The sequence below is a fragment of the Balaenoptera physalus genome (genome assembly GCF_965194825.1).
Source record: "Balaenoptera physalus genome assembly, chromosome: 4".
Taxonomy (NCBI): Eukaryota; Metazoa; Chordata; class Mammalia; order Artiodactyla; family Balaenopteridae; genus Balaenoptera; species Balaenoptera physalus.
In genome coordinates, this window is record NC_138891.1 from 77,230,024 (window position 1) to 77,256,295 (window position 26,272).

Genomic DNA, 26,272 nt, shown 5'->3' on the forward strand with positions numbered 1-26,272 from the left:
AAAAATTTGAAACTACTTTTACACTGCCCTGACAATAATTACTAAATGTAGTAATTATTCTTTAATTGTTTCACCTTAGGTTTAACTATTTTCAGAAGGAAAGTTATTGTCTACTAGAACTAGATGATCTCCGCTAATCTTTTCCCTATATTTTACATAAGAATTAGCAAAGACTTTATTAAAAGTTTCATTTTTCTCATTACAAAAGCAATGCTTGTATGATAATAGGCAAACATAAAAATCACAGTGTACTTTTAAAAAATATCCATTTTTTTAACGTGTCTTTGCGTTTTCCTTTTAAACAAAAATTGACTCATATAGTCCATATTTGTTTGTTATTTTTCATGATGCTGAAACATGTCGTTTGAACTGGGTAGACAGTGACTGGCAGGGCCCCTCCTAGAGACCAACAGGGTTAGTTACTTGCCCACCGTCTTTGAGATGCTGCCCCATCCATCTCCTCAGTGAAGGCCTTGGCCTCTTCCTGCTTCAGATGCATGTAGGGTCTGGCCCTTATCATCTGGAGGTGCCTCATTTGGCCTGAGACACTCCTCCACCTCCCACTGCCTGATGCTTTTGGTATCCAAAGGTGAGAAGCTGAGTCTAGATCCCTTTGTGCATAAGACAGGGTAATTGGTGAGGCTGCTTGCTGAGCTGCTCTGATGCAGCCGAGGACCGAGCCTGCTGCACATGGGCCTGGTCCCTCCTGCTCCAGCCCTGCCGCTCTCCAGATGACCCAGAAATAGCCTGAAGGGGAAGGAGAGGATCGGGAGCCACTCAAAGTTACAGCTTTTCCCTGACCAATCCCAAACCCTGGTCCAGAGTCATACACTGTGAAGGCAGTATCCGTGTGGAGAATAGAGCTATTGGCAAACCGAAGATGCCTCTAGGACCTGGCTCTTCCCTTCCAAGGAGCAGATGAAGGGCCTGCTGCTGCCAGAGGAGGGCAGAGGGGGTACAGAGATCAGGTGGGCTGGTGTGCTTCTGTCCTTCTTCGATACCCTCAACCGAATCCTGAAACAGCATGAAATGCAGCCAGATAAGCTTTTTACAGATTATTTCCTTTTTCAGTGTGTCAGCATAAGGGAGGGGGAGTCCAAACATTTCCCCAGTTTGGTCACAGTTCTCTCTTCTGGCAAAATCATTTGGCAGCAGGCCAGCCAGTCCCCAGGAGAAAGGTGTGCTTATGATTCAGTCCTCTAAGCGCCATTATTTGCTAAATTATAACAACTTAAAAAAAAAAAAGTCAGCTTTTTTAAACCAGGGAAGAGAACAAGGAATAAAGAAATTACCACGTCCTCTTCCCTGTCTTCTAGAAGATGTCTCCCAAGCTTTCCTTGAGGCTGTCGCTGAGGAAAAGCCCCATGTAAAACCCTACTTTTCTAAGACCATTCGTGATTTAGAAGTTGTGGAGGGAAGCGCTGCTAGATTTGACTGCAAGATCGAAGGTAAGTTTGTAGCTGTTCTTCCCTTACCTACAAAAGGGGTATGGTTGGCTGTGGGCCCCTACTGTGTGCCCTTGGCAGAATGTCAGTTCTGGAACAGCCAGGCTCTGAGGGAAAATGGGTCAGGAGGAGTTGGCCCACTGCCCCACTCCACCTGCTTAAGATTAGGGCCATTCAGTGACTCACTGAGGGCACATTTGATATTTCACCTACTTACATCAGCCACTGCACCCAATTACAAGTGGTTTATCATGGACCTATTTGGCTATGGAACGTGCTTAATGAAATGAGCTTTGCAAGCTTATGGGAAGCATGTGAACTGCCCACCAAAGGCTCTCAAAGGAAGGCTGGCACAGAGCATAGGATGCAGAGAGGGCAGCTCTGCTGTTAATCACCGGGCTCTGTGACCTCGGGCGGTGATTTAGCTCTTCTGAGCCTCTAGTCCTCATCTGTAAGACAGTGTCTAATGCCTTGTGTGGCTCTGGAGACTGTGAGATAACATGTGGAAAGGGGAAACCTTTCAAGTCTTTTAAAGATGTCATGGAGTCAAGGGAAAAGTTGTGGAACTGGTAAGTGCAGAGACAGCCTGCGGTGTGACTTCAAACGGAGGGAAGTTGGGATCTAGGCCCCTGTGCTGTCTTCCCCATGTTTCTCTGCCTGCTAGAAATAACATGGCCAGAGTGAGTTGTTAGAGCTCGAGGGACCCTAAGGGATCTTAGCATAGCACCTGAGAAGTTAGCAGTGTTGGTGACACATAGCATTTCAGTTTCAACAGACTGCAACATTCTAGAAAGATAAGTGGCAAGATAAGACAGGCCTCTTTGCTTCAGGTCTGTGACTGTTGTGTGCCAACCGGAGTGGAGGGCTATCTCCCATTTCAGTCGGACCAACTTCCCCAAGGCAGCATAGCACGGGACGGCAGTGATAACGCACCATGCCTCCCACTTTGTAAGATTCTCCAGCAGTATGGCTAGATACTGCCTTTTGGGTAAAGTAACCCAAAGGTAGGAATGAAAAAACAATTTTTCTCCTGCATCACTATATTATCAAGATGCCTTATAAATGCCTCGCCTACCATAATCTTTCTCTTTTTTCATTCAATTTTTTAAAAAAACTGGATGTGCTGCCTTTGCTAGTGTGGAAGTGCTCAGATTGGGGGTTCTGCTGAGAGTTCTGGGCCACTGCTTGTAGCTCTCACCATCACCACTGTCTTTGGGTCTTAAGTTCTTTACTTCTTCCTTTATTTTTTAGAAAATATTATTTCATAATAATTATCTTTTTGCTTACTTTTCTCTTTGGGATTATTCTCTTGGTATTTGCATTACTTTGGAGTGCTGAGGAGAAATTAAAGCATATGGATGCTGTTTGTTAAAAACAAAATTCTACTTGAAAAGAATGTTAGAATTCTTATGTGTAATTTGTATTCTAGCTGGGGCTACAATTTTGTCCTGTAAAACTACTTCTCCAAAGTTTAAAAACAAGTCAAGTATTGTTAGTATTATTACAAGTTAGTATTATTATGTTTTTAAAGGCATAAAACATATATATTTTAATGCTGAACTTGGCAGCAACATGACTAATGCATAAAATGAGGCGAATCAATGTGGTCAATTTCCAGTTATCTACAGGCAGATTATCTGTCTTTGGATCAGACTAAGACAAATACTGCTTTCTTTTTCCTAGCAGTATTGTCAGTTCCTCTAATTTATGTTTTACAGGTCTGTTATCATCTTTGAATTATAATTTATATACCATAAAATTCACCCATTTTAAGTGTACAATTATTTTTAGAAATTTACAGAATTGTGCAGTCATTACCACAATCCAATTTTTAAACATTTCCATCACCTCCAAAAGATCCCTTGTGCCCATTTTTTCTGACTCTTATTATTTTATTTAAATTTATTTAAGTTCTTTTATACAAGATAAAAAAAGTTTTCTTTTAATCCAAGAAGAAGATATTTAGCTCCAGGCACGTGGTTGGAACTGGGACAGTGTTCCGGGGAGTTAGCTATATCTGTGTTAAGGTGGGAGGTGGTACAAGCCCTACATGGGTGGGAAATGGGATGCCTGTACAATACCTTATGTGGCGTTTCAAATATTAGTGTTTACAATACATGCCCCTATTCAAATGTAAATATCAAAATAGATGGTAAAAGCCAACATCATATTTTTTTTTCCCTTTACCCCCTTAATCAATAGAGGTAGCTCAAGAGTTTGCGTGAACTGGTAAGAAGTTTTAAATAATAGTTTCTGCAACTTGTGTTCCTTCCCTGTGATACAGGATACCCAGACCCTGAGGTCGTCTGGTTCAAAGATGACCAGTCAATCAGGGAGTCCCGCCACTTCCAGATAGACTACGACGAGGATGGGAACTGCTCTTTAATCATTAGCGATGTTTGCGGGGATGATGATGCCAAGTACACCTGCAAGGCTGTCAACAGTCTTGGAGAAGCCACCTGCACAGCAGAGCTCATCGTGGAAACCATGGAGGAAGGAGAAGGGGAAGGGGAAGGGGAAGAAGAAGAGGAGGAAGAATGAGACAACGCCAGAGAGAAGCAGTTTCTAAGTCATATCACAAAGACTATCTATCTCTCTAAAGCTCAAAAAACCCAAGACAGTAAAAGCACCTAGTGTGATAGATTATTTAGTTAGGTCATTTGGGGGTTGATTCTTCAGCAATAGTGGTTGATACCCAGCAGCATTACTGAGGGGCATTAATTTAAATTAGCTGGCACCTTAAGATTCTAGTACAGCTAGATTTCATTTTGGGAAATTACCAGTAACTTGCCTGACCAACCAATTTTAGAGAAAAAGTAACCAGAAGGAAGCTTTATCTGGGCAAAGTCATATAAATTCTCCAACTGAAAGCACTCATGAAAAAACAAGGTCACAGCCCTGTCCAGAGGGTTCCTGGAGATGGAGGGTCTCTCCCAGCTCCTACTCCAGAGAACCGGGTCTTCTCCAGTCCTGTAGCACTTCATTCTGCAGGCAGTTGAGCCATTTTAACTTACGAGGCACAATATTTCCAAAGTATACTATAGACATTTGAACTTTTCATTTCCATCCCCTGTTCTACCTGCCAGTTTTTCTGGATCTGGACTTGCCATAAGTTTAAGCATTAGGGACATTACACTTCTTAGATTCTGAAGACACGTCTCCCGCTCATGGATGACTGGCTTCCTTAGGAAAAGCAATCTCCTTTCTTCCAAAATCAGTAGGAAATCTAAACTTATCCCCTCTTTGAAGATTTCTAGAAGCTTGAGACATTTTTATAGGAACCTATGGAAAAAAATCCTTGTTAATGTGTTTTTCTGAAACCAGGATTCATACCTGCGCTGTTTTAGAATATCAGCTCTGCATGTGTGGTAAAGATTTTTGTGTTTGAATGTATGAAAAAACAGTTTGCTGAAAAGTTAGTCTTAATTATTTATTGGCCACTATGAAATAGATTTCAGCTATAGAACTCCACATACTTCTTTGGAATCTCATTCAGGATAGTCTGAGTTTAATATACCTTCATTTTTAAACATGCTCCAGAGAACTCTACTTACCTTATGGATTCCACAAGACTTTTTTCTTCTTGAATGTGCATCAATCATGCCTTGCCCCCCAACCTTGAAATATATTCTTAACCTGATAAATGCACTCAGACTTGCATCTTTAGGAATTTTTAACTTTCTTTCACTACATTGGCACTTAAATTTTTCTTTATAAAACTTTTTGAAGGGCATAAACAAAGACCATAAACTGATATGCCTAATACATTTCCTCTGTGTGTAACATTCCAAATACTTTTTTCTTTTCCACTGTTTGTAAAGCGCAGCAGTTTAATATTTCAAGGGACTTTCTGAGAGTTCCTTAAGAACCAATTTTAAATTACTTCAGTGCAATCCTACACAGTATCAACATTAGAATTTTGATGTTACTTAGTCTTATGTTATCTTCCATTCTATTTTTATCTGCTTCTTGCTGCTAGTTTCAAATTGCCAGTATTTTCCTTTTTGCTTTTTAAGCAGTTACAACATTTTTCATATAGCCACAGTATTGCCACAGTTTATTATAATAAAGTGTTTTAAATTTGATTTAGAGCATTCAAAGCTTTTCTTCATCACTTTTGATTGTGTTTAGACTATAATCTTTATGTGCATGTATGCTGTATATGTGCGCGCATGCGTGGTGTGTATGTTTGTTTACAGGTTTTTTGATGCCTTCTTGAAGTTGTGTTAATGTTCTCCCAGTTTATTATGCCATCAGAATGGTAAATGAGAACACTACAACTGTAGTTAGCTCACAATTTTTAAATAAAGGCTACCACAGTGCATGCTGTTTGTTCAGTCTTTGCAGCCTTCTTCTTTTCCTTTCCATGCCACCAGTTGTAGACGACCCAAATAGATCTCAGAAACTAAAAACAAATGCTCTGCTGCATAAATGGCTTACATGCTGGGAGACTTCCCTGGTGGTCCAGTGGTTAAGACTCCACGCTTCCACTGCAGGGGGCACGGGTTCGATCCCTGGTCAGGGAACTAAGATTCCACATGCCACGCAGAGCAGCCAAAAAAAAAAAAGGCTTACTTGGTTGTGCTTTACTAAGGAACAGAATGACTTAGGCACTTCTAGTTTATACTAGGTAGCCTAATTTGCACATTTACTTCAAAATTTCTCTCGAGCATCATTTTGGTTCAATTACATTCTAGTATCTACAGTACGCTCATAATGCTAAAATCTGACATTTTCAGTATGTCACAAAATCATCATCGTCATTAATATTTACCAAGGCTTGGCCTGCATTTGTAACTTTGGTGCAATTTGTTACTAGCAGCCGAGTGCTATCTTTCCATGTCTTGATAGTGAAGCACTTGTTCTCAGGAAACCATCACTCCTGCTTCACAGGAAGTCTGTTTTCAGATATCAGATGGTGGGGCCCCCCAGGTCTTGAGTATTCAAACAATACTGTAGATATTCTAGAAAGAATCAAGACATACTATTAAATGTTGGACTAGATGATTCTATGATTCCACAGTATAGTCTGGAAAGAATCCATTGTCCAGATAATATTTAAATTGCTTCATTTTTCCAAGGCAACCATAATCCACAAATGTTCCTAGTGAGGAAATTATTATTTTTAAAGAAAAGGACTTTTTATTCCTTGCTAGTGAAAAATGTACCTTATATTCTGAAAGAAAACAAATAATTTCCTTCCATTCTATTCTCATCCCAAACATATAAAAAAACAATCCACTGATTATTCCTTACATCGCAGAGCTTCATATTAAATGAATTTCTATGTACAACTAAAAAGACATGCTGACTGTTGTCGGCTCTAAAGTCTCTTTCTTTTTATCAAGATGTTTGAGTTTTACACATTTTAATAAAATCTGTGCTTTTAATACATGTGCTAATGAGTATCAATGAGCTAAAGAATAATTGAATTCTAAAGAAACTCAACTCTCCACTTTTCAAGAAAACACAGGTAATACTACTTTCTTTAAGCCTTGGGAACTCCTCTGTATTTCGAAAAGGAAGCTAAGTCTGTGACAGTCATTACTGAGGCTCTTTGCCCCCTGGCACATGATTAGGACCACATTTCTGACTCCATGTGTGAGATGGGAGATGGGGCTGTGTGACTAATTCTGGTCAGCGAGGTAGAAGCAGAAGTGATGTTCATCCCCTCTGGTCCAGAGAATTTAAGTACTGGTGCAAGGCTCTCCATAGTAACTGGCAACATGTCAGATGGTGGCTACTTTATCCACCTAGGTCCCAAGCCAATCCCAAATAAGTACATAACACAAGCAAGAAATAAATCTTTGTTCTTATAAATCCCCAAGATTTTAGCATTCTTTGTGGCTGTAACATAGCCTAGACTATCCTGTTATAAGGTCATCACTGTATTCTAGATCTATTCTGACCAGTATGGTAGCCACAACTCACCAGTGACTATTTAAATTTAAATTAATGAAAATACATAAAATTTAAAATTCAGTTCCTCAGCTGCACTAGCCACATTAAGTGCTCAATAATCACATGTGACTAGTGGCTGGCTATCGTATTGGACAGCACAGATTAAAACGTTCTATAAAGTTCTATAAGACAGCATTGTTTTAGATGGACTAGGAGGAAAAGAGAAACTCCAAATTTTACCTTAACTATGCATATCACTTTTCAAATTGTGAAATTAAAACATAAAAGTTTGCGTGAAATCATTCTGGAAAGTATGGTCTATAGTTTCATCAATCATATGGATAACACAAACTCAATACTTACGTTATTGTGTTTGATTATTTACATTATTTACATTCATATGTAAATGAATTCTGCCCATTACATTCTGCCCATTTTTTCACTTTTTAAGACATTTAAAAAGTACCAGTTCTGTGCTTCTCACCACAAAATCGAAATAGATCTGCAATTCACAAGCAATTACCAGATTACTTGTCATATGAAGCAACCAGTTAGGCAAAAAATCTCTGGTGTTTTTGGAACTTGGAGCTACTTGAGATAGGGGAGCATCCAACAGGGACAACTGAGATAGCAGAGAAAGAGACAGCATCCCTGGGGCAAGATTTCCCCGAGAGTGAACCAAAAGGAAGGGGGAGGGGCCATCCTGATAGCTACAGTCATTTTAACCTTAGTGGCTTTGATCATACCTCCCTTCCCATTGGAACTAGAAATACCCAGGAGATCTACAGCACTTGGAGACAACAGTCAGTTTCTAACTGCTGGTTGTTTGAAATTTTAGCTCATAGGCCTTGCCGGTGTTCCAAATGCTTGTACATTGCAAGGAGGGCTTCATGTCAGAGACCACAGCCCCAGTAGTGACCACACAGAAGTACATGATAAATCTTCACAAGACATTATTTGACTCTCTGGGACTAGATTTCTTCCAGCTGGAGATAACTAAGGAAGAAGAAGGTTACAAATTAACCTAAAAGTCAGTTCATTATTATTAGCTTCTTTTGGGCAGACATCAGTAGCTTCCAACAATTAAGAGACAGGTTAAGCTATAGGGCTTCTCCACAATCTTGCTCCAGATGGTATGTTACAATGACCAATAGCCTCTGGCCAGATTCAACAGACATTTATTAGCAAGCAGTCATACAGCCTATTCTGTAAGCTCCATGAAGTCCCAGATCTGTCTCTCCAGAAAGCATCTCACCTGTTCACTGAAAGCAAGCACTGCAGGATACGAGGGTAGGATCTAGCTGACCTGGGTAATCAGCCAAGTGGAATCAGTTCCAGCTCTGCTTCTCACTGGAGCTGTGTAGCTTGTGCTTCAGTTTCCTCACCTATAAAATTAGAGAAATTATATTTCCTCCTTCACAGATCGTTATAAAAATTAAAAGAGCTCATGCACAGTACCTGATCCTTACGGTCAGCTCTATTCTTCTAGCACTCGGAGATGCTAAGATGTGTCAGAAACATCCTCTGCCTGCAAGGAACTGATAATACTTCTGTAGAAACAAAACAAATATGTGGAAAAGTTATACACTAATGAAAGATGGAAAGAATTATTGAAATTCCACCCACCTCCGGAAAAACATCTTTGTAACTGAAAGTGCACATACAGCTGTATGAAACACAATTGCTATGAGTTTAGGAAATGCTACAACTGCCCTCTTGGTCTCCGGAAAAGTTTTAACTTCCAGTCTCTAAATACTCTCTTCTTCATAGTCAAAAGAGAAAAGCTCATCTGACCTTACGAGTCTTACTTTCCAATCAAGAGGAAATTTCTCAAAGTTGGCTTGACTTTAAACTCACACTTAACCTTTAATCCCCAAAAGTTCTCTAATTTTTAATTTGTATTTACAAAAGCTAATTCACATTGACTTGTTTCTGGCAGTATATTAACCACAGAACAAATAGGGCTCTGCTAGGCAGTCCCAGGAAAAGACTAGGTAGACACCTTTTTTAAGTTGTCTAGAAAGCTCAAAATGCTCCTATTTTCTGGAGAATCAAGAGATTAAGGGTTTAGAAAATGGGAAGCTACCATAGTAGAGAGAAGACCAAACACGAACTCCAGAAGACAAGCAGTAACTCCGTTCTCTTCAGAACCCCATTAAACCGAGAGTGAAGGAATACTTTTTTATAAAGCTATTAACCCCTCAAAGACAAATATGGGAGAAGAAAGGTGAAAAATACCAGAATTTTGGAAGATGGAAAGCAAACAGATGAGTGGGTAACTTACTTAGAGCACAGAAGCTGAAACCTGACTTCCTGCAGAGAAGAAGGCCAAGAGGAAGGCAAGTCAGTTTTACTCTGAAGAAGCCTAAAAGGTTAGAGACTGAGGGAACCATGTACCTATGAAGGGGAGCCTCAAAAGGAATGTAAGGTATCAACTCGCTGATGCATTGAGGTCAATGCAGGTCAAAAGTCCAACCAGGAAATCAATGCAGAAGTAGGATGGGATACATAGGAGTTAGGACAGACAAGGGTCCAGAGTCCGGGAAGTCAGTCTGAACACATCAATAGTACCCATGTTCAAAGTACAGAAAAGAGCCTGATCCTGGAAAGGCATTTGCTTGCTCAAGGAGTTTTTAAAGAGATAAAGTCATTTAAAGTTAAACTGGTTGTCCAAGAAGCCAAATCATTTAGACTTTTAATAATGCACCCTGTTAATGAGGGAGATCAGCTCGGTGCTTTGTGTCCACCTAGAGGGGTGGGATAGGGAGGGTGGGAGGGAGACACAACAGGGAGGAGATATGGGGATGTATGTATATGTATAGCTGATTCACTTTGTTATACAGCAGAAACTAACACACCATTGTAAAGCAGTTATACTCCAATAAAGATGTTAAAAAAATAAAATAAAATAAAAATAAAATGCACCCTGTTAATGAATGTCTTATATTCATTTATTGAATGTAGAAGCTCAGTTAACTAATTTCCATTTAATCCAACTTGCCCGACTTAACCACAATTTTCATTCTTTCTGTAAAATAAATGAACTGATGCCCACACACTTCTGTTCTACTGATGGCCACTGAGTAGTATTATTTACCAAGAGTCAATTGGATTTGTTCTTAAACTTCTTTATGCCAGTCGTACAACTGTAATTACATAATTTAATTATTATATAAATCAATAAAAATGGGGTGCTAAAGGGAAGAGAAGCTGTTTCTATGGAAACTAAATTGAGGCTAGTGGTCATACGTGGCGGATCGGACACCTGAATTTATCTCCTGCCTCCCAAAACCTCACTAAAATGAAAGTAAAGGCACAAAAGGCATTAAACCCACAGGGCATAGAATAAGAGAGGTGATACATTAGACTCGAGTTGTTGACAAAATTTTGGGATAGACTAATTGGTAAGTAATTTCGTTTCAACTTTTTCCACTCTGCAAGCATCTGCAGGGAAGAAAGCGTCAAAAAGCAAGCTGAGTCCTACCACAGAACGAGGCAAAAAACAGAGGAATTAGACTGATCGTCCCCCCTCCATCTCCTCTTTTAGCCCACAGGCCCTCTGACAGTCTCTCCTCGAATGCTGGCAGGAAAAGGGGTCTTTTAAAGTTAGACCAGAGGGAAAAAATAAATAAATAAAATAAATAAAGTTAGACTAGAGAAGCTGTAGACTGGTGGACAACAGGCACAACTGAGAGTGAGAAGTAGGCAACTCAGAAAACAGGGATCAGGCAACAATCCCAACACAGAGAACATCAATGTGTTCTCTGTATCTATGATGTTGGTTGGGTTTTTGTTGTTCTTGTTGTTGTTTAGATTCCACATATAAGAGAGGTCACACAGTATTTGGCCTTCTCTGTCTGACTTATTTCACTTAGCATAATGCCCTCGAGGTCCATCCATGTCACAAATGGCAAGATTTCATTCTTTTTTATGGAGAGTATATATATATATAACATCTTTATCCATTATCTGTTGATGGACACTGAGGTTGTTTCCATATCTTGGCTATTGTAAATTATGCTGCAATGAACATGGGGGTGCATATATCTTTTCTAGTTAGTGTTTTCATTTTCTTCAGATAAATGCCCAGAAATGGAATTGCTGGATCATATAGTTATATGATCATATAGTTATATTTTTAATTTTTTGAGGAAACTCAATACTTTTTTCCATAGTGGCTGCACCAATTTACATTTCCACCAACAGTGCACGAGGGCTCCCTTTTCTCCACGTCCTTGCCAACAATTGTTCTTTCTTGTCTTTTTGATAAAGTCATTCTAACAGGTGGGAGGTGATGTTTCATTGTGGTTTTGATTTTCATTTCCCTGATGATTAACGATGCTGAGCATCTTTTCAGGTACCTGTTGGCCATCTGTATGTCTTCTTTGGAAAAAAAATGTCTATTCAGATCTTCTGCCCATTTTTTAATTGGATTGTTTTTTGCTATAGAGTTGTATGAGTTCTTTATATATTTTGGATATTAATTCCTTATCAGACACATGATTTGCAAATATTTTCTCCCATTCAGTAGGTTGCCTTTTTATTTTGTTGATGGTTTCCTTTGCTGTAACAGAAGATTTTTAGTATGATATAGTCCCATTTGTTTATTTTTGCTTTTGTTGCTTTTACTTTTGGTGTCATGATGTGTGATAATGTCATCACTCTGACAGCTTACATATTCTTGTGATTTAAATTTTTCTTAGTTTTGATTTCTAATATGGATAATATAAAGTAGTTATAAACCACATAAATAAAAGCTCTTTAGGGGCCTCAATAATCTTTAAGAGTTTGAAAACCACTATTCTAGGCAATGATTTAATCCTAAATATAGCTAGGCAGTGCACTTTAGTCTGAAAATCCCAGGCAGCACCCAAAATGTAACCCATACTACTGTTGTCTCCTCTTCCTTTTGAGTTTCCCATCAAAAAATTCAACTCACACAAAAATATAAAAGAATTTACTGATTTTGTAAGGGAGGTAAAGTAAGTAAGGGAGTTCATGTTGATCAGCATTTCATTTGAAAAATCCTCCCAGACCTGTCTCTTCTCCTAGGTTTCTCTCCTCTTCTCTTTATCTTTCACTCTCTTCCCTCCCCACTTTGCAGGGCAATTTAAGTACATCCAAGATGGGGGGAGAAAAAACCAACACGTCACTGATATCTACCCTCATTAGAAGACAGAAAGACATAAAGGGATTCGGTTTTGATAAACTTAAAGAAAAAAATTTACTCACAAAACCACTCATTGGGGGGAAAAAAAGCAAAATACATATAAACAGAAAGAACATTAAAAAAAACAAAACCTAATGCCCTTACTCAGCCAAAGGTAAACACTAATAATATATTGGTATATCCCCTTATAGTTTTTTTTCTCTATAGACAGATATACCTGTTATAAAAATAAGATCTTAGTACACACCATGTATAGTACACTTTTCTACTTAATATATTCTAAACAATTTCCATATCAAATTCATCTCTGCATTATTTCCCCAACTTTTTATTTAAAATTTTTTCAAACTTGGAGAAAGACTGATAGAATAGTTTGATAAACACTCTTAAACCCTTCAGTAGAATACTGTTGGGAGATGATCCACTCTGAACATCTCACTTTTCTGGACAATTCAGGTCTTCTGATCAAAAGCATTTACAATCAATTCCAGTATTTGTATAAGGAGCTGAAGGGGATCAGAATGTTACCACCCCAAATATGCCACTTTGGCATAAGGACTATTTTGAGCTGAAGGCAAGTGAGAAACAGCAGATACAGAAAAAGCTCTCTATCTTCCCCCTATTTGCCTAACAGCAGGGCATAAATTTCCCTTTGTGAATGTGTCCCCATCCTCTCTCATACATCAGGAAGAGCAGAATAACACTTAATCACCAGACACAAGTTGACTCTAAACTCGTCCCAGCCCAGAGATGGCAGCTACATAACAAACTTTACTAAAAACAACCCTTATCTTCCATTAATTTTCCCCACAAGTTTACCTTCCCACAATTTACTGCCCATAAAAACCTAAACCCACGTTCCTTTGTCTTGTCACTTCTCCACAAATTTATTGTTCTTTGTTAAAATGGTATATAACCCTCTGGGTCTGACCACCTCTTTGGGGTTTTCACTTCATTTCTGTGAGGCCCCCCCATATGTATATGAAGTAAACCTTTTTCTCCTGTTAATCTTTTATCAGTTCAGTTCACAGGGTCCCAGACACTGAACCTAAGAGGGTAGAGGATAAAGGGTTTTTTTTTTTCCTCCCCTACAGAGACATTCCAGTAGGGTAAGGATTAGGTATGTTTCTCTTCCCAGAGATGTTCAGAATAGTAAAGATAAAGACCTCTCCTTCCCGTCTTGGAGCAGACTGGCTTACATTCTAGAATAAAGACAAGGTTTCTCTCTCTTTGGAGGGCAGGATAGACAGGTCACCAGCAGCCATATATAAGACCAGAGTTTCCTAATATCTGTATAAGGAGCTGAAGGGGATCAGAATGTACCACCCCAATATGCCATTACAGGGCTCCTCTCCTGTAATGCACCCCACTGCATATGCAGGTACCATCTGGCCCTCACTACGTTGCCCTGTGTGGATGGGGCTTGGTAACCAACATAAGATGTTGCTCTGGCTGCTGCTTTTGCCATAAATGATAAACTGTTTTTGTTTTTTGGCTCAGAGGGCTCATTATTTGTGAATATATATATATGTGTGTGTGTGTGTGTGTGTGTGTGTGTGTATATGTGTGTGTTTATATATATATGTAACAGTATAATATATATATAAATAACATGTACATTTTATATATATAAACATACACATACATACATATATCCTCTTCCTGCCCCTCTATCTGGACCCAGACTAACCCCCACACACATACCTTAAGCCACAAAGTGCACCCTGAGATCAAGCTCTGCCCTGCTCCTCTTCCTGGGAAACCCCACACTCCATCCACCTGGACCAGGCCCCAGACCATGTGTGTCCCCCATGGTGTTCAAAAGAAGAGAACATTTCCTCATTGAGGGACCTGGGTGAAGAGGCCAGCTCCCTCAGCACAGGGTACTGGAACTTGGGCTGGGTCACAAAGAGAGAACAATGCCTTGAGGCTGTCCTTTGGGGGGAAGGCCCCAAGAATTGGCAGTAATGGTCTCCAGAGACAAAAATCTGGAGCCCCTTGTTGCGGCTGGGCCCTGAAAGAAAAATATACATGAAAATACGAGAGTGTGTGGGGTGGGGGCCAGGCCACCTTGTTAGCTTGCAGGCAGAGTAGACATTTCTGACCTGTTATAGTTTTTGTCTTAACAATCACATCATTTTCCACATTTGCCCTTTGCTCACAATTTCTCTCACACTTGTGCTCTCTGTTACACACACACACACTTTATTTTTGTTGAATCATTTGAAAGTAAGTTTCTGCAAAATCATTTTTAATGTCTGAATGTTATACTATTTTAAACCTCTATCATAATTTAACCAGTTTGTACTGCTGGACATTTAGATTATTCACAACAGTTTGATATTGTAAATAGCATTGTGATGAGCATTTGTAACTAACTAAATCTTTTTTCACATCCTAAATTTCTAAAGATAAACAGACTCACAAACAGAGAGAACAGACTTGTCGTTGCCAAGGGGAAGGGTAGTGGGGGAGGGAAGGACTGGGAGTTTGGGATTAGCAAATGCAAACTATTATATATAGGAGGGATAAACAACAAGGTCCTCTACATGGGAATAGAATCTAAAAAAGAGTGGAGATATACACACACACACACACACACACACACACACACACACACACACACACACACATATATATAACAGATTTACTTTGCTGTACGGCAGAAACTAACACAACGTTGTAAATCAACTATACTCCAATAAAAATTTTTTTAAAAAATCAAGGTCCTGGGCTTCCCTGGTGGCGCAGTGGTTGAGAATCTGCCTGCCAATGCAGGGGACACGGGTTCGAGCCCTGGTCTGGGAAGATCCCACATGCCGCGGAGCAACTAGGCCCGTGAGCCACAACTACTGAGCCTGCGCGTCTGAAGCCTGTGCTCCGCAACAAGAGAGGCCGCGATAGTGAGAGGCTCGCGCATCGCGGTGAAGAGTGGCCCCCGATTGCCACAACTAGAGGAAGCCCTTGCACAGAAACGAAGACCCACCACAGCCATAAATAAATAAATAAATAAATTTTAAAAAAAAGAAAAAAAAAAAATCAAGGTCCTACTGTATAGTACAGGGAACTGTATTCAATATTCTGTGATAAACCATAATGGAAAAGAATATGAAAAAGAATATATATAACTGAATCACTTTGCTGTACAGCAGAAATTAACACAACACTGTAAATCAACTATACTTCAATAAAATTAAAAAAAAAAATTCTAAATTCCTTAAGATAAATTCCAAGAAGTGTACTTATTGGGTCAAAGGACATTCATGGTTTGAAGGTTTTGCTACGTATTGTCAAGCTGCCTTCCAGACAGTGTATCTATCAGTCTGTACATTCAGTAGCAAAGTTTAAGAATACCCATGTCCGGGGCTTCCCTGGTGGCGCAGTGGTTGAGAGTCTGCCTGCCGGTGCAGGGGACACGGGTTTGAGCCCTGGTCTGGGAAGATCCCACATGCCGCGGAGCAACTAGGCCTGTAAGCCACAGCTACTGAGCCTGCGCGTCTGGAGCCTGTGCTCCGCAACGGGGGAGGCCACGATGGTGAGAGGCCCGTGCACCGTGATGAAGGGTGGCCCCCGCTTGCCGCGACTGGAGAAAGCCCTCGCACAGAAGCGAAGACCCAACACAGCCAAAAATAAATAAATAAATAAAAAAAAAAAAAAAAAAAAAGAATACCCATGTCCTTATATCCCTGCTAGCAGTATGATTTTTATCTTTGACATTCTGAAGAAGGAAAAAAAAGAGGGCCTCTATCTCATCATTTTAATCATCATTTGTTCATAAATGTTATTTATCTTCATTGGTGTGTTTATTAACCATTTACAAGGAGACCTATGGCCTGAAGCTGATCATAGAAAGTCATCAAGTACTAAGGCAGCTATCTCACAGTCTCTCATAGAGGGTCTCCTCTCTCCACATCTGCTCAGGTGTCAGTTTCCCCAAGCTCAAATTCTCAAAAGAGTAATGTGATATATAACCTTTTCATATTAGTCATATCACTGGCCATTCTATGGGCTAACTAACTGGAAGTTTAGAGTGGAATTTAGAGTTTGAATCCTATCACTCACCCTCCTTTTCTGCAGGTTTTTGTATGACAATGAAACTATAACAATTCAGGAAGGTGGGGAATGACCTCAGCACCATCTCCCATCTGGCCATTAACAGAGAGCCCTCCACATGAAAAGATGCTCAGCATCATTAATTATTAGAGAAATGCAAATCAAACCTACAATGAGATACCACTTCACACCGGTCAGAATGGCCATCATTAAAAAGCCTACAAATAACAAATGCTGCAGAGGGTGTGGAGAAAAGGGAACCCTCCTACACTGTTGGTGGGAATGTAAGTTGGTACAGCCACTGTGGAAAACAGTGTGGAGGTTTCTCAGATAACTAAAAATAGAATTACCATAGGATCCAGCAATTCCACTCCTGGGCATATACCTGGACAAGACTATAATTCAAAAAGATATATGTACCCCTATGTTCATAGCAGCACTACTCACAATAGCCAAAACATGGAAACAACCTAAATGTCTATGGATAGATGAATGGATAAAGAAGATGTGGTACATACATACGATGGAATACTACTCAGCCATAAAAAAGAAGAGAATAATGCCATTTGCAGCAACGTGGATGCAACTAGAGATTATCATACTAAGTGAAGTAAGTCAGAAAGAGAAAAATACCACATGGTATCACTTATACATGGAATCGAAAATATGGCACAAAGGAACCTATCTACAAAACAGAAACAAACTCAAAGACACACAGAACAGACTTGTGGTTGCCAAGGGGGGGGCGGGGAGGGAAGGACTGGGAGTTTAGGATTAGCAGATGTAAACTATCATATATAAGATGGATAAACAACAAGGGCCTACTGTATAGCACAGGGAACTATATTAAATATCCTGTGATAAACCAAAATGGAAAAGAATATAAAAAAAGAATGTCTATATGTGTATAACTGAGTCATTTTGCTATACAGCAGAGACTGGCACAACATTGTAGATCAACTACACTTCAATAAAAAAATAATTTAAAAAAAAGAGAGCCCTATAAGGGTATGTTTTGGGGTACGTGACCAACCATGAAGATTGCTGACATCTGGACTTCCAGCTTCCTGAATTGAAGATAGCCTGGCCAGTAGCACAGGGCTGATCAGAATTATACCCCGCTCCCTATTCCCAATCACAGGCAGAGAAACTAGAAAAGAGAGAGAACGGTGCACTGCAGGGCAGAAGTAGGAGTCAGCCTGGCTGCCTTTCCTGACTGTGCAGAATCTCTCGTCCCCCGGTTAAAACATGGCCCAGTGAATTTCACAGATCTTAATCATATTACTCTTTCCTCCTCCCTGCGGGGCCAGATATGTTTATTTCTGATATTTCCTGTGATGGGTGTCTTTCATTTTTGGCCACCCAGTATCTAAACACACTTCCTATTTGGAGGTAATTCCAATAAAGAAGCTCACGTGTGGGCAAATAGCCCTTTTCCCAGCTGCCTTGTCTCTAGAATTTGGGCATGTCAATTTCCAACAACATGCTCCTACCTACAACCTTGACTCTGGAGTGAATAACACAGAGAAGTAAATGGCAGTTTAGAATCTTTCCTGAGGTGACAGAGGAAACAATAATGGCAGCATCCAATGCCCAATGGTGGCTATGCCAATGACAGAAGTTGTTAGATACTAACCAGACTCTTCCTGTGTATTGATTTGGTCTCTGTTTTTAGATGTCTAATTTCCCTTGGCTCCTGTCGATGTTCCAAACCTTATTCTTCAGCTTTTCCATCAATTTTGTGAGCTATCCAATGTCCTTTCAATACACTCCTCTCTAACTAACCAGTTTTGGTCTCCATTGTTCAGGAAGCTGGAAATCTGATTAGTACATAACCCCTTTTGTACAGAAGTTGCCTTTTTTATGGAGATGAAAAGATGAGGAAGAGGGGTGCCTCCCTATCAATAACTCCTGGATCAGGTGCCCAGCTCGAGTCCAGAAGTATCCACTATCCTGAATGTGTGATAAACATTTCATTGCTTTGTTGTATAGCCTTACCATCTGTATATGTATTCCTATCTGTAGTCAAAGGGATGAAGATCATAGGGTACAAAACATGGCCACTATCTGTCACCAGGGTTTTGCCTCAGCAGCTTCTCTTAAAAAGAGGTGCCAGGGACTTCCCTGGTGGTCTAGCGGGTAAGACTCCGTGCTCCCAATGCAGGGGGCCCAGGTTCAATCCTTAGTTGGGGACCTAGATCCCGCATGCCGCAACTAAGACCCAGAGCAGCCAAAATAAATAAATAAATTAATTAAAATTAAAAAAAAAGAGGTGTCAGCGATGCTGTCCCCTTAACATCTTTTTTTAAAAAATATATTTATTTATTTATTTTTGGCTGCGTTGGGTGTTCATTGCTGTGCGTGGGCTTTCTCTCGCTGTGGCGAGCAGGGGGTACTCTTCGTTGCAGTGCGTGGGCTTCTCATTGCAGTGGCTTCTTTCGTTGTGGAGCACGGGCTCTAGGCACACGGGCTTCAGTAGTTGTGGCACGCGGGCTCAGTAGTTGTGGCTCCCAGGCTCTAGAGCGCAGGCTCAGTAGTTGTGGCGTACGGGCTTAGTTGCTCCGTGGCATGTGGGATCTTCCCAGACCAGGGCTCAAACCCGTGTCCCCTGCATTGGCAGGAGGATTCTTAACCACTGCACCACCAGGGATGTCCCCCCTTAACATCTTTATTATACCCAGATTAACTACAAGAGATTCTTACATGATCATCCTGATGCAGTATTTCCTACTATCAGGACTCCTCTTTATTCTTATTATATATCATTTATGTATATCAAGCATATAAAATATATCTAACATATAAAGTATAAGCAAAAAGCACCCAAAACATAAATATACATCTTAACGAATTATCACTAAGGGAAAACCTATATAACCACCACCCAGGTCAAGAAATAAAGCATTTCCATTACTCCCAGAACTCCTCTCCCTGCCACTCTCCCAATCCTTGCTACTTGTCCCCTCTTGGTCATAAATTCCTCCACCTATCTTACCTATCCTGGGTAAGTATCCACTATCCTGACTTGTGTGATGATAATAAATAAATAAATAAATAAATAAATAAAAGAAATTGATGATTCAGATTAAAAAAAAAATAAAAGATACTAAATTAAAAAAAAGATAAACAGTCACGGGATATGTATCTTTGACTTTCCTAGATAATGCCAAACTGTTTTCCAAAGTGAATGTGCCAACTCACCACCTGCGGTCCCCTCACCAACAACTGGTGTTATCAAACAGTTTCATTTTAGCCACTCTGGAGAATGGCTAATGGTATAACACTGTGCTTATAATTTTCATTTCCCTGATTAATAAGAGGTTGAACATTTTTACATATGTTTACTGGTCATTTATAGTTTTTCTTTGGTAAAGTCCCTATTCAAGTCTTTTGCCCACTTTTTCAATGTAATTATCTCTTACAGATTTGAAGGAGTTTTCATATGTTGTGGAGACTAGTCCTTTATTAATTACATGTGTGGCAAATATCCTCTCCCACTCTGTACCTTGCTTTTTTTTTTTTTTGCTTGTTTTATGCTATCTTTTGATGAACAAAAATCCTTTACTTTAATATAGTCAAAGTAGCAACCTTTTCATTTATAGTTGGTACTTTTTATATCTTGTTTTAAAATTCTTTCCTTACCTTTGAGGTCATAAAGATATTCTCCTATACTAATTCTAAAAGCTTTAAATGTTGACTTTCACATTTTAAGTCTAGAAATGATTTTTGCGTATAGTGTGATGTAGGAAATTTTTTTTTCCCATATGAATATCCACTTGTCCCAGAATCATTTACTGGAATGTCCATCTTTTCCCTACTGTATCTCTGTTATACATAAAGTGACTATATATGTGTGGGTCTGTTCCTGGACTCTCTATCCTGTTCTATCAGTCTATTTGCCATCCTTATGCTAATACTATACTGTCTTAATTGTAAAACTATAGTTTACAATAAGTGTTGTTATCTTGTACAGCAAGTTCTCCCAATATCTTGGCAATTTTGGGACCATTAAAATTTCCATATAAAATCTCAATCTGCTTCTCAAATTCCACAAAAATCAAAACAAACAACAAAAACTACTTGGTGAAATTCTGATTGAGATTGCATGCAATTTATAAATTAATTTGGGGAGAACTGTCATCTTTACTGTATTGAGTCTTTCAATCTATGAACTCAGTATCTCTCCACTTACTTAGGTCTTCCTTAACGTCATCCAATAATGTTTTATAATTCTCTACGTAGAATTGGAACAGTAGCACAGAGGCCATACCTCTTAAATTATGCATACCTGTTTAAAATTGTTGTTTTCCTGGTGAACAGAACAGTTCATTATTATGAAAGATTTTACCTCTAGTAATGCTTTTTGGCTGCTATCGATACAGATGTATTACTGTATTAGTTTTCAATTACTGATGTAACAAATTACCACAAACTTAGTAGCTTAAAAAACAATACAAATTTATTATCTTATAGTTCTGTAGATCAGCAGTCCAGTACAGGACTCACTGGGCTAAAATCAAGATGTTGGCAGGGCTGCATTCCTTTCTGAAGGCTCCCTAGAGCCTCCCTAGAACCTATTTCCTTGTGTTTTCCACATTCTGGAAGCCCCCTTCCTCCATCTTCAAAGCCAAAAACACTGCATCTCACTCTGACTTTCTTCTGTAGTCACACTGCCTTCTGGCTGACTGATTCCTCCTCTGCCTCCTTTTTATGATTACAGAGGACCCACCCAGATAATCCAAGATGATCTCCTCATCTCAGGGTCCCTGATTTAATCACACCTACAAAATCCCTTTTGTCAAGGAAGGCAACTTGTATGGTCTGAATGTTTATGACCCCCTCAAAATTCATATGTTGAAATCAATGGGTAGTGCCCAAATAGAAAAAGCCCTAGAAAACTCACTTGATTAGTCTCTCAGCCCTAGCATTGGCATGAGCATTTACCTTCAGAGAAATCCTGGCTTTTGCTTTTACTAACTGATCACTGCTCTGGTTTCAATTTACTATTCTTTACCATCCCCAACACAAGCCCTCACTCCGCTTCTGATCCCCACTTTGGAGATATCCTTTACTTTCCTGCAAATTCAGCAATGGTTTAAAAAGAATGTTTATCATTTTTCAAGTCTTCGGGGTTTTCCCTCCCTCCCTCCCTCCCTTTCTTTTGGTAATGGAATGTGGTAGGCTAAATAATAGCCCCCAAAAATGTCCATGCTCTAATCCCCAGACTGTTACTTATAAGGTAAAGGGGACTGGCAGATGAGATTAAGTCAAGGATTTTAAGATGGGGAGGGTATCCCTGACCATCAGGTTGGGCCCAATGTAATCGCCAAAAGTTGTTATAAGAGAGGAGCAGGAGGATCAAAATCAGAGAAGGTATTCCAGCAACAGAATCAGAGATTGGAGAGACTGGAGAGATGTGACTGTGAGCCAAGAAATGCCCGCAACTTCTAGAAGCTGGAAGAGGCAAAGAATGGATTCTCCCTTGGAGCTTCCAGAAGGAACCAGCCCTGCCAACACCTTGACTTTATCCCTGAAAGAATCATTTTGGACTTCTGATCTACAGAACTTTAAGACAATAAATTCCATGATGTTTCAAGCCACTAACTTGTGATAATTTTTTACAGCAGCAATAGGAAACTAATAAATGGGAGTTGATTTTTCTTTTCGGATAATACTTTCAACCTATAACTATTTAAGAACCTGATTCATTACCGTGTCTTAGTTCAAATTTAAATTCCTCAGTCCAGCACTCAAGTCCCAACTATTTATTTAGACTTATTTTTATCACTTCACCCTGGTTAGCCTTCTGCAGACACATGGCTGTGTCCTATTACATTTTTTACCTTTTATCTTCTCTCACTTTAATGACTTTCAACCTTTTCATAACACATCCCTATGATTATGTTTGAGACATGCCTTCCAGAAGCTTTTCCTGACTTCTCTCTCCTCACAACAATACTGCTTTGTAGTCCTCAGAAACAATGTTTATTTAGACCACTCTAACCTGCTTAACATTCTCAATTTTTCTTTGAATGTAGCAATTCTCCCAATACTCAGCGTGGAGTAAGATACTTGGAGGCAGATAATATGCATTCAGTATCTGTTGTTTTTACCTGCTGTATTAGTTTTCTGTTGCTGCAGTAACAAATTACCACAAACTGGGTGGCTTAAAACAAATCTGTTCTCTCACAATTCTCTAAGTCTGAGATCAAGGTATTGCAAGGCAAGTCTGTACTGCCTCTGGAGGCTCTAAAGGAGAATCCATTCTTTGCACCTTTCAGATTCTGGTGGCTGTCAACATACCTCGATTTGTGGTTCATCACTCCAATCTCTGCCTCTGTGGTCAAACTGCCTCCTCCTCTCCCTGTGTGACTCTTTTTCTCTGTGTGTCTATTCTATAAGGATATGTGATTGCATTTAGGGCCCACTGGATAATCCAAGATTATCTTCTCATCTTAAGATCTTTAATTTAAATGTATTTTCCAAATACGGTTAACATTCACAGATATTTGACATCAGTGGGGGGGGGCATTTTTCAGCCTACCATACTTGCCCAACATCTATTCTCTTCTTCTGATAACAACTCCCTTATTACTTCTTGGGGAACTATATCCCCCAAATGCGGGGGATGTATAAACTCAATTTATATAGTTTGGGTGAAGCCTCCCTCCTCCTGCTATGTGTATATGACAAAGACCTGGCCAGTCAGCATATTCTATCCCCTTCGGCTGCAATGATTGGCTCGGTGATGGGCATATGTGACTCAAACTAAAGAGATTACTTTCCAGGGCTTTTATTGGAACAAATGGGATAGAGCTGTGGTTTGTTGTTGTTGTTGTTCTGGGACTGCTAGATTAAGCAAAAGAAATATACTGACTCCCTTGCTGGGGAGAATAACGAGAAAACCCACAAAATTGAAGGAAAAGCATCAAGTACCAGACCTCAGGGACTGGAATCAAGACCCAAAGCCCTCAAAACACAGAGTCCCTCTTGTTTGCTTGGTTTCTTCTCTCCCCACATGGAAGGGAAGGTGACTGTCTGGAGCCAGGAGCGCAACCTCTTATTTTTAATAATCCTGACCAAAAGATGAACACTACACCCCAGCATCCTAATATCAATTTCACAGAAGGACTCTAATGAGCTCTGCTTGTGTCATGATAGTCCTAAGGCTTGAAATAATTACTTTTGCTAGAGAAATCATGCTTGATCCAGACAGAATCATGTTGCTGGCAATGTGTCAGGCAATGAAGGGGAAAAACACAAACACAAACAACTCAAACAAACCACTACTACCAAGAAAATACCACTATTCCTGTCTTATGAAACTTGTGGTCTACTGGGGAGAGAAGTCACATGAGTAAATATAAAATTACTGTGGTCTGTGTCATGAGAGGAAGTACGTGGAGACAAGGAGAATGACTCATTCCAGAAGTTTAGGGAAAGTGATGGCAAAGTTAGATCAGAAGGAGGAAGGTAGGGATGGAGATTCTAGGCAGAGAGAACAACAGGCTCAAAGCCCCTGTGGCAGAAAGGCTCATCACTCATTGGAAGAACTAAGATAAAGGTAGTATGTCTAGGGAGAGCATGGTGTGACGTGAGACTGAAGAAGCAGGTAGGGGTTAAGACCATGCACATTACTGTGGGTCACATTAAATATTTTATACTTTATCATAAGTGCCATTAAAAGCCATTTAAATGTCATAAGAGGGTGGGGGGGAAGGCAGTAGACAAGAACAAGTTTGTATTTGGAAAAGATCACTGTGACTATACTGGAGAGAACAGACTGGAGTCTAAGTGACTGTAAGAAGATATGTTGAGTTTTAAATTGATTTCTGACAGAGCTTTATGCATTCCTGCCTCCTACTTTCCCACTAAGCAGGTTATATTGGGAAAAAAATCAGTTAAATGAATGAAAGAAGCTTTTGGATAGTGATTATCTGCTCTGCAAAATGACTCACTTCTTTATTTCCTTTGCAAAAATTTTCCCCTCTGATCACAGTCTGCAATGTGAGTACACCAACTTGCTCTTTAAAGAAGTCAGGAAAACCAGGCAACAGGATCTCTACACAATCTGTGGGGCTGTAAGGATGAGGCACTGGCAACCGTCTGGTTGTTATCTCTCAATCTTTAGATGTCTCATGGCTCTAAATACCATCACCGCCCTGATGGCTGTCAAATTTATACCTCTAGTCCACATTTCGTCCTGGAACCTCAGTGTCTAAATCTGTCTACTCAACCTCTCCACTTGAATGTCTAATTGACGTCAAGCTCAGCAAGTAAAAGATAAAATCCCAGATTTCTGCCTTCAAAATAGCTTCTTCTACAACTCAATTATTCCAAGCTACTCATAATGTCTTTTACCTCACACTCCACAACTAACATATCCACAAATCTTATCAGCGCTACTTCTAAAATATGTCCAGAATTCAATTCAGTTTTCATCACCTCGATTGCGACCACTCTGGCCCAAACCACTACTCGCTATGGCCTGGACTACTGAAACAACTTCCTAACTGACAACACTCGTCACCAACTAACACACAGTTATTTTCACCTGGCTCCCTCTATAACGTCTGGGAGACCGAGGACTTGTCTTTCACTTAGTGCCATGAACGCCAGTGCAATCTCGCAGACGCTCCACAAAATAAATACTTGCTGGAAAGAATAAATAAGTATTGTATACCACCACATGTACAGTAATTAATTTAAAGAGAGATTCGGGCATGAGAAAATTGACGGTTAGGAGACTTCTAGTACAAACCAAAAACCGCTAGAACAAAGCAGTGAATGGAAAGTGGGGTCAGCTGGTTGAAGCAGGTTCCACAAGCTGTCCCGGTTTCCTTAGGCAGACATGTTTTCCATATAAGCCAACATCCCTCTATTTTGGAATACTGTGGGTGGAAAGCTTCTCGCTCCACTCGACACCTCACCCTTAGCCGGCAGCCTAATCGTCTCATCCTCGTCCTGCTTCGCCGACGGGCTTCGGCGACGGGCGAGCCCACGCGGCTTCAGGCTGGAAGACGCACTTGGGCATCCTCCAGGCCCTCAAGAATGACACTGGATCCTAGGCCACACGGGCGACTTTAATCGGATAGGAAAAGGGACATACTTCTTGTTGACCTTCTCCACTGTACAAGTAACTTAAAATCAAAAGGCAGGGAATAAACCTTCAGAGACAGAATCTTCAACCCGGCTAGCAGTTAAGATGAAGGGCAGTCCCCGCCGGCCTCTGGGGATGATGGGAAGCGAAATCAGCGTCAATTGCCCTGACCCAAAATGGCAGGTTACTCGAACCGCGTGTATAGGGGTGAAGATACGACCACTGGGAGAAGTCAAGATGAGAAAGGAAAATGAAAGCATCATTTTATTAATCCCACACAGAGGCGAAAATTATAGGAGAGAGAATAACCAGGGACGACGAAGCATCCAGACGGCAGAAACAACAGGCCTGTCGAATAAGGCCAAATACAACATTGACCTAATCCAAGATGGCGCCGGAGGTTATTACCGGGATCGCAAAAGCGGCGGTGATTACCCTGTTCCACGATGGCGGTGGCGACTGAGGCGAGCGGAGGGGCGGGAGGGCCGGGAGCTTCGGGAGCTTCTTTGCCCTCCTCCAAGATGGCGGCAGCCGTGGGCGCTGTCCCTGGCTCCGCCCCGCGGCCTCGGCCCCGCCTCTCCCTTGTCCTTCCCTCCACCCCGC

The 26,272-nt window shown here is 40.3% G+C and overlaps 1 protein-coding gene and 1 long non-coding RNA gene across 15 annotated transcripts in view; one reads left to right on the top strand and one right to left on the bottom strand.

Annotated features, from left to right (window-relative positions):
• The window catches only part of MYLK (myosin light chain kinase), a 270,332-nt gene extending 264,563 nt beyond the window's left edge, over positions 1-5,769 (top strand). For 8 of the 10 annotated variants that reach the window (XM_082460944.1, XM_082460943.1, XM_082460942.1 and 5 more), the window contains 2 exons: positions 1,317-1,448; positions 3,730-5,769. In XM_082460944.1, the coding sequence (XP_082317070.1) occupies positions 1,317-1,448; positions 3,730-3,986 (389 nt within the window). In that variant the 3' untranslated portion in view covers positions 3,987-5,769. The remainder of the gene's footprint in view (positions 1-1,316; positions 1,449-3,729) is intronic. The other 2 variants (XM_082460941.1, XM_082460948.1) reach the window with 1 other exon arrangement.
• LOC309660371 lies at positions 319-26,192 on the bottom strand. Of its 5 annotated transcripts, none has more exons than XR_014263366.1 (5): positions 26,105-26,192; positions 8,805-8,896; positions 8,602-8,731; positions 6,220-6,409; positions 319-1,014 (listed from the first exon to the last, which is right to left on the bottom strand). It is a non-coding gene; the product is annotated as an uncharacterized lncRNA (long non-coding RNA). The 5 variants fall into 5 exon arrangements; XR_014263367.1 differs by having other exon boundaries at positions 26,078-26,180; XR_014263368.1 differs by lacking the exon at positions 26,105-26,192 and adding an exon at positions 25,500-26,068.
• Between the last annotated feature and the right edge of the window lie 80 nt (positions 26,193-26,272).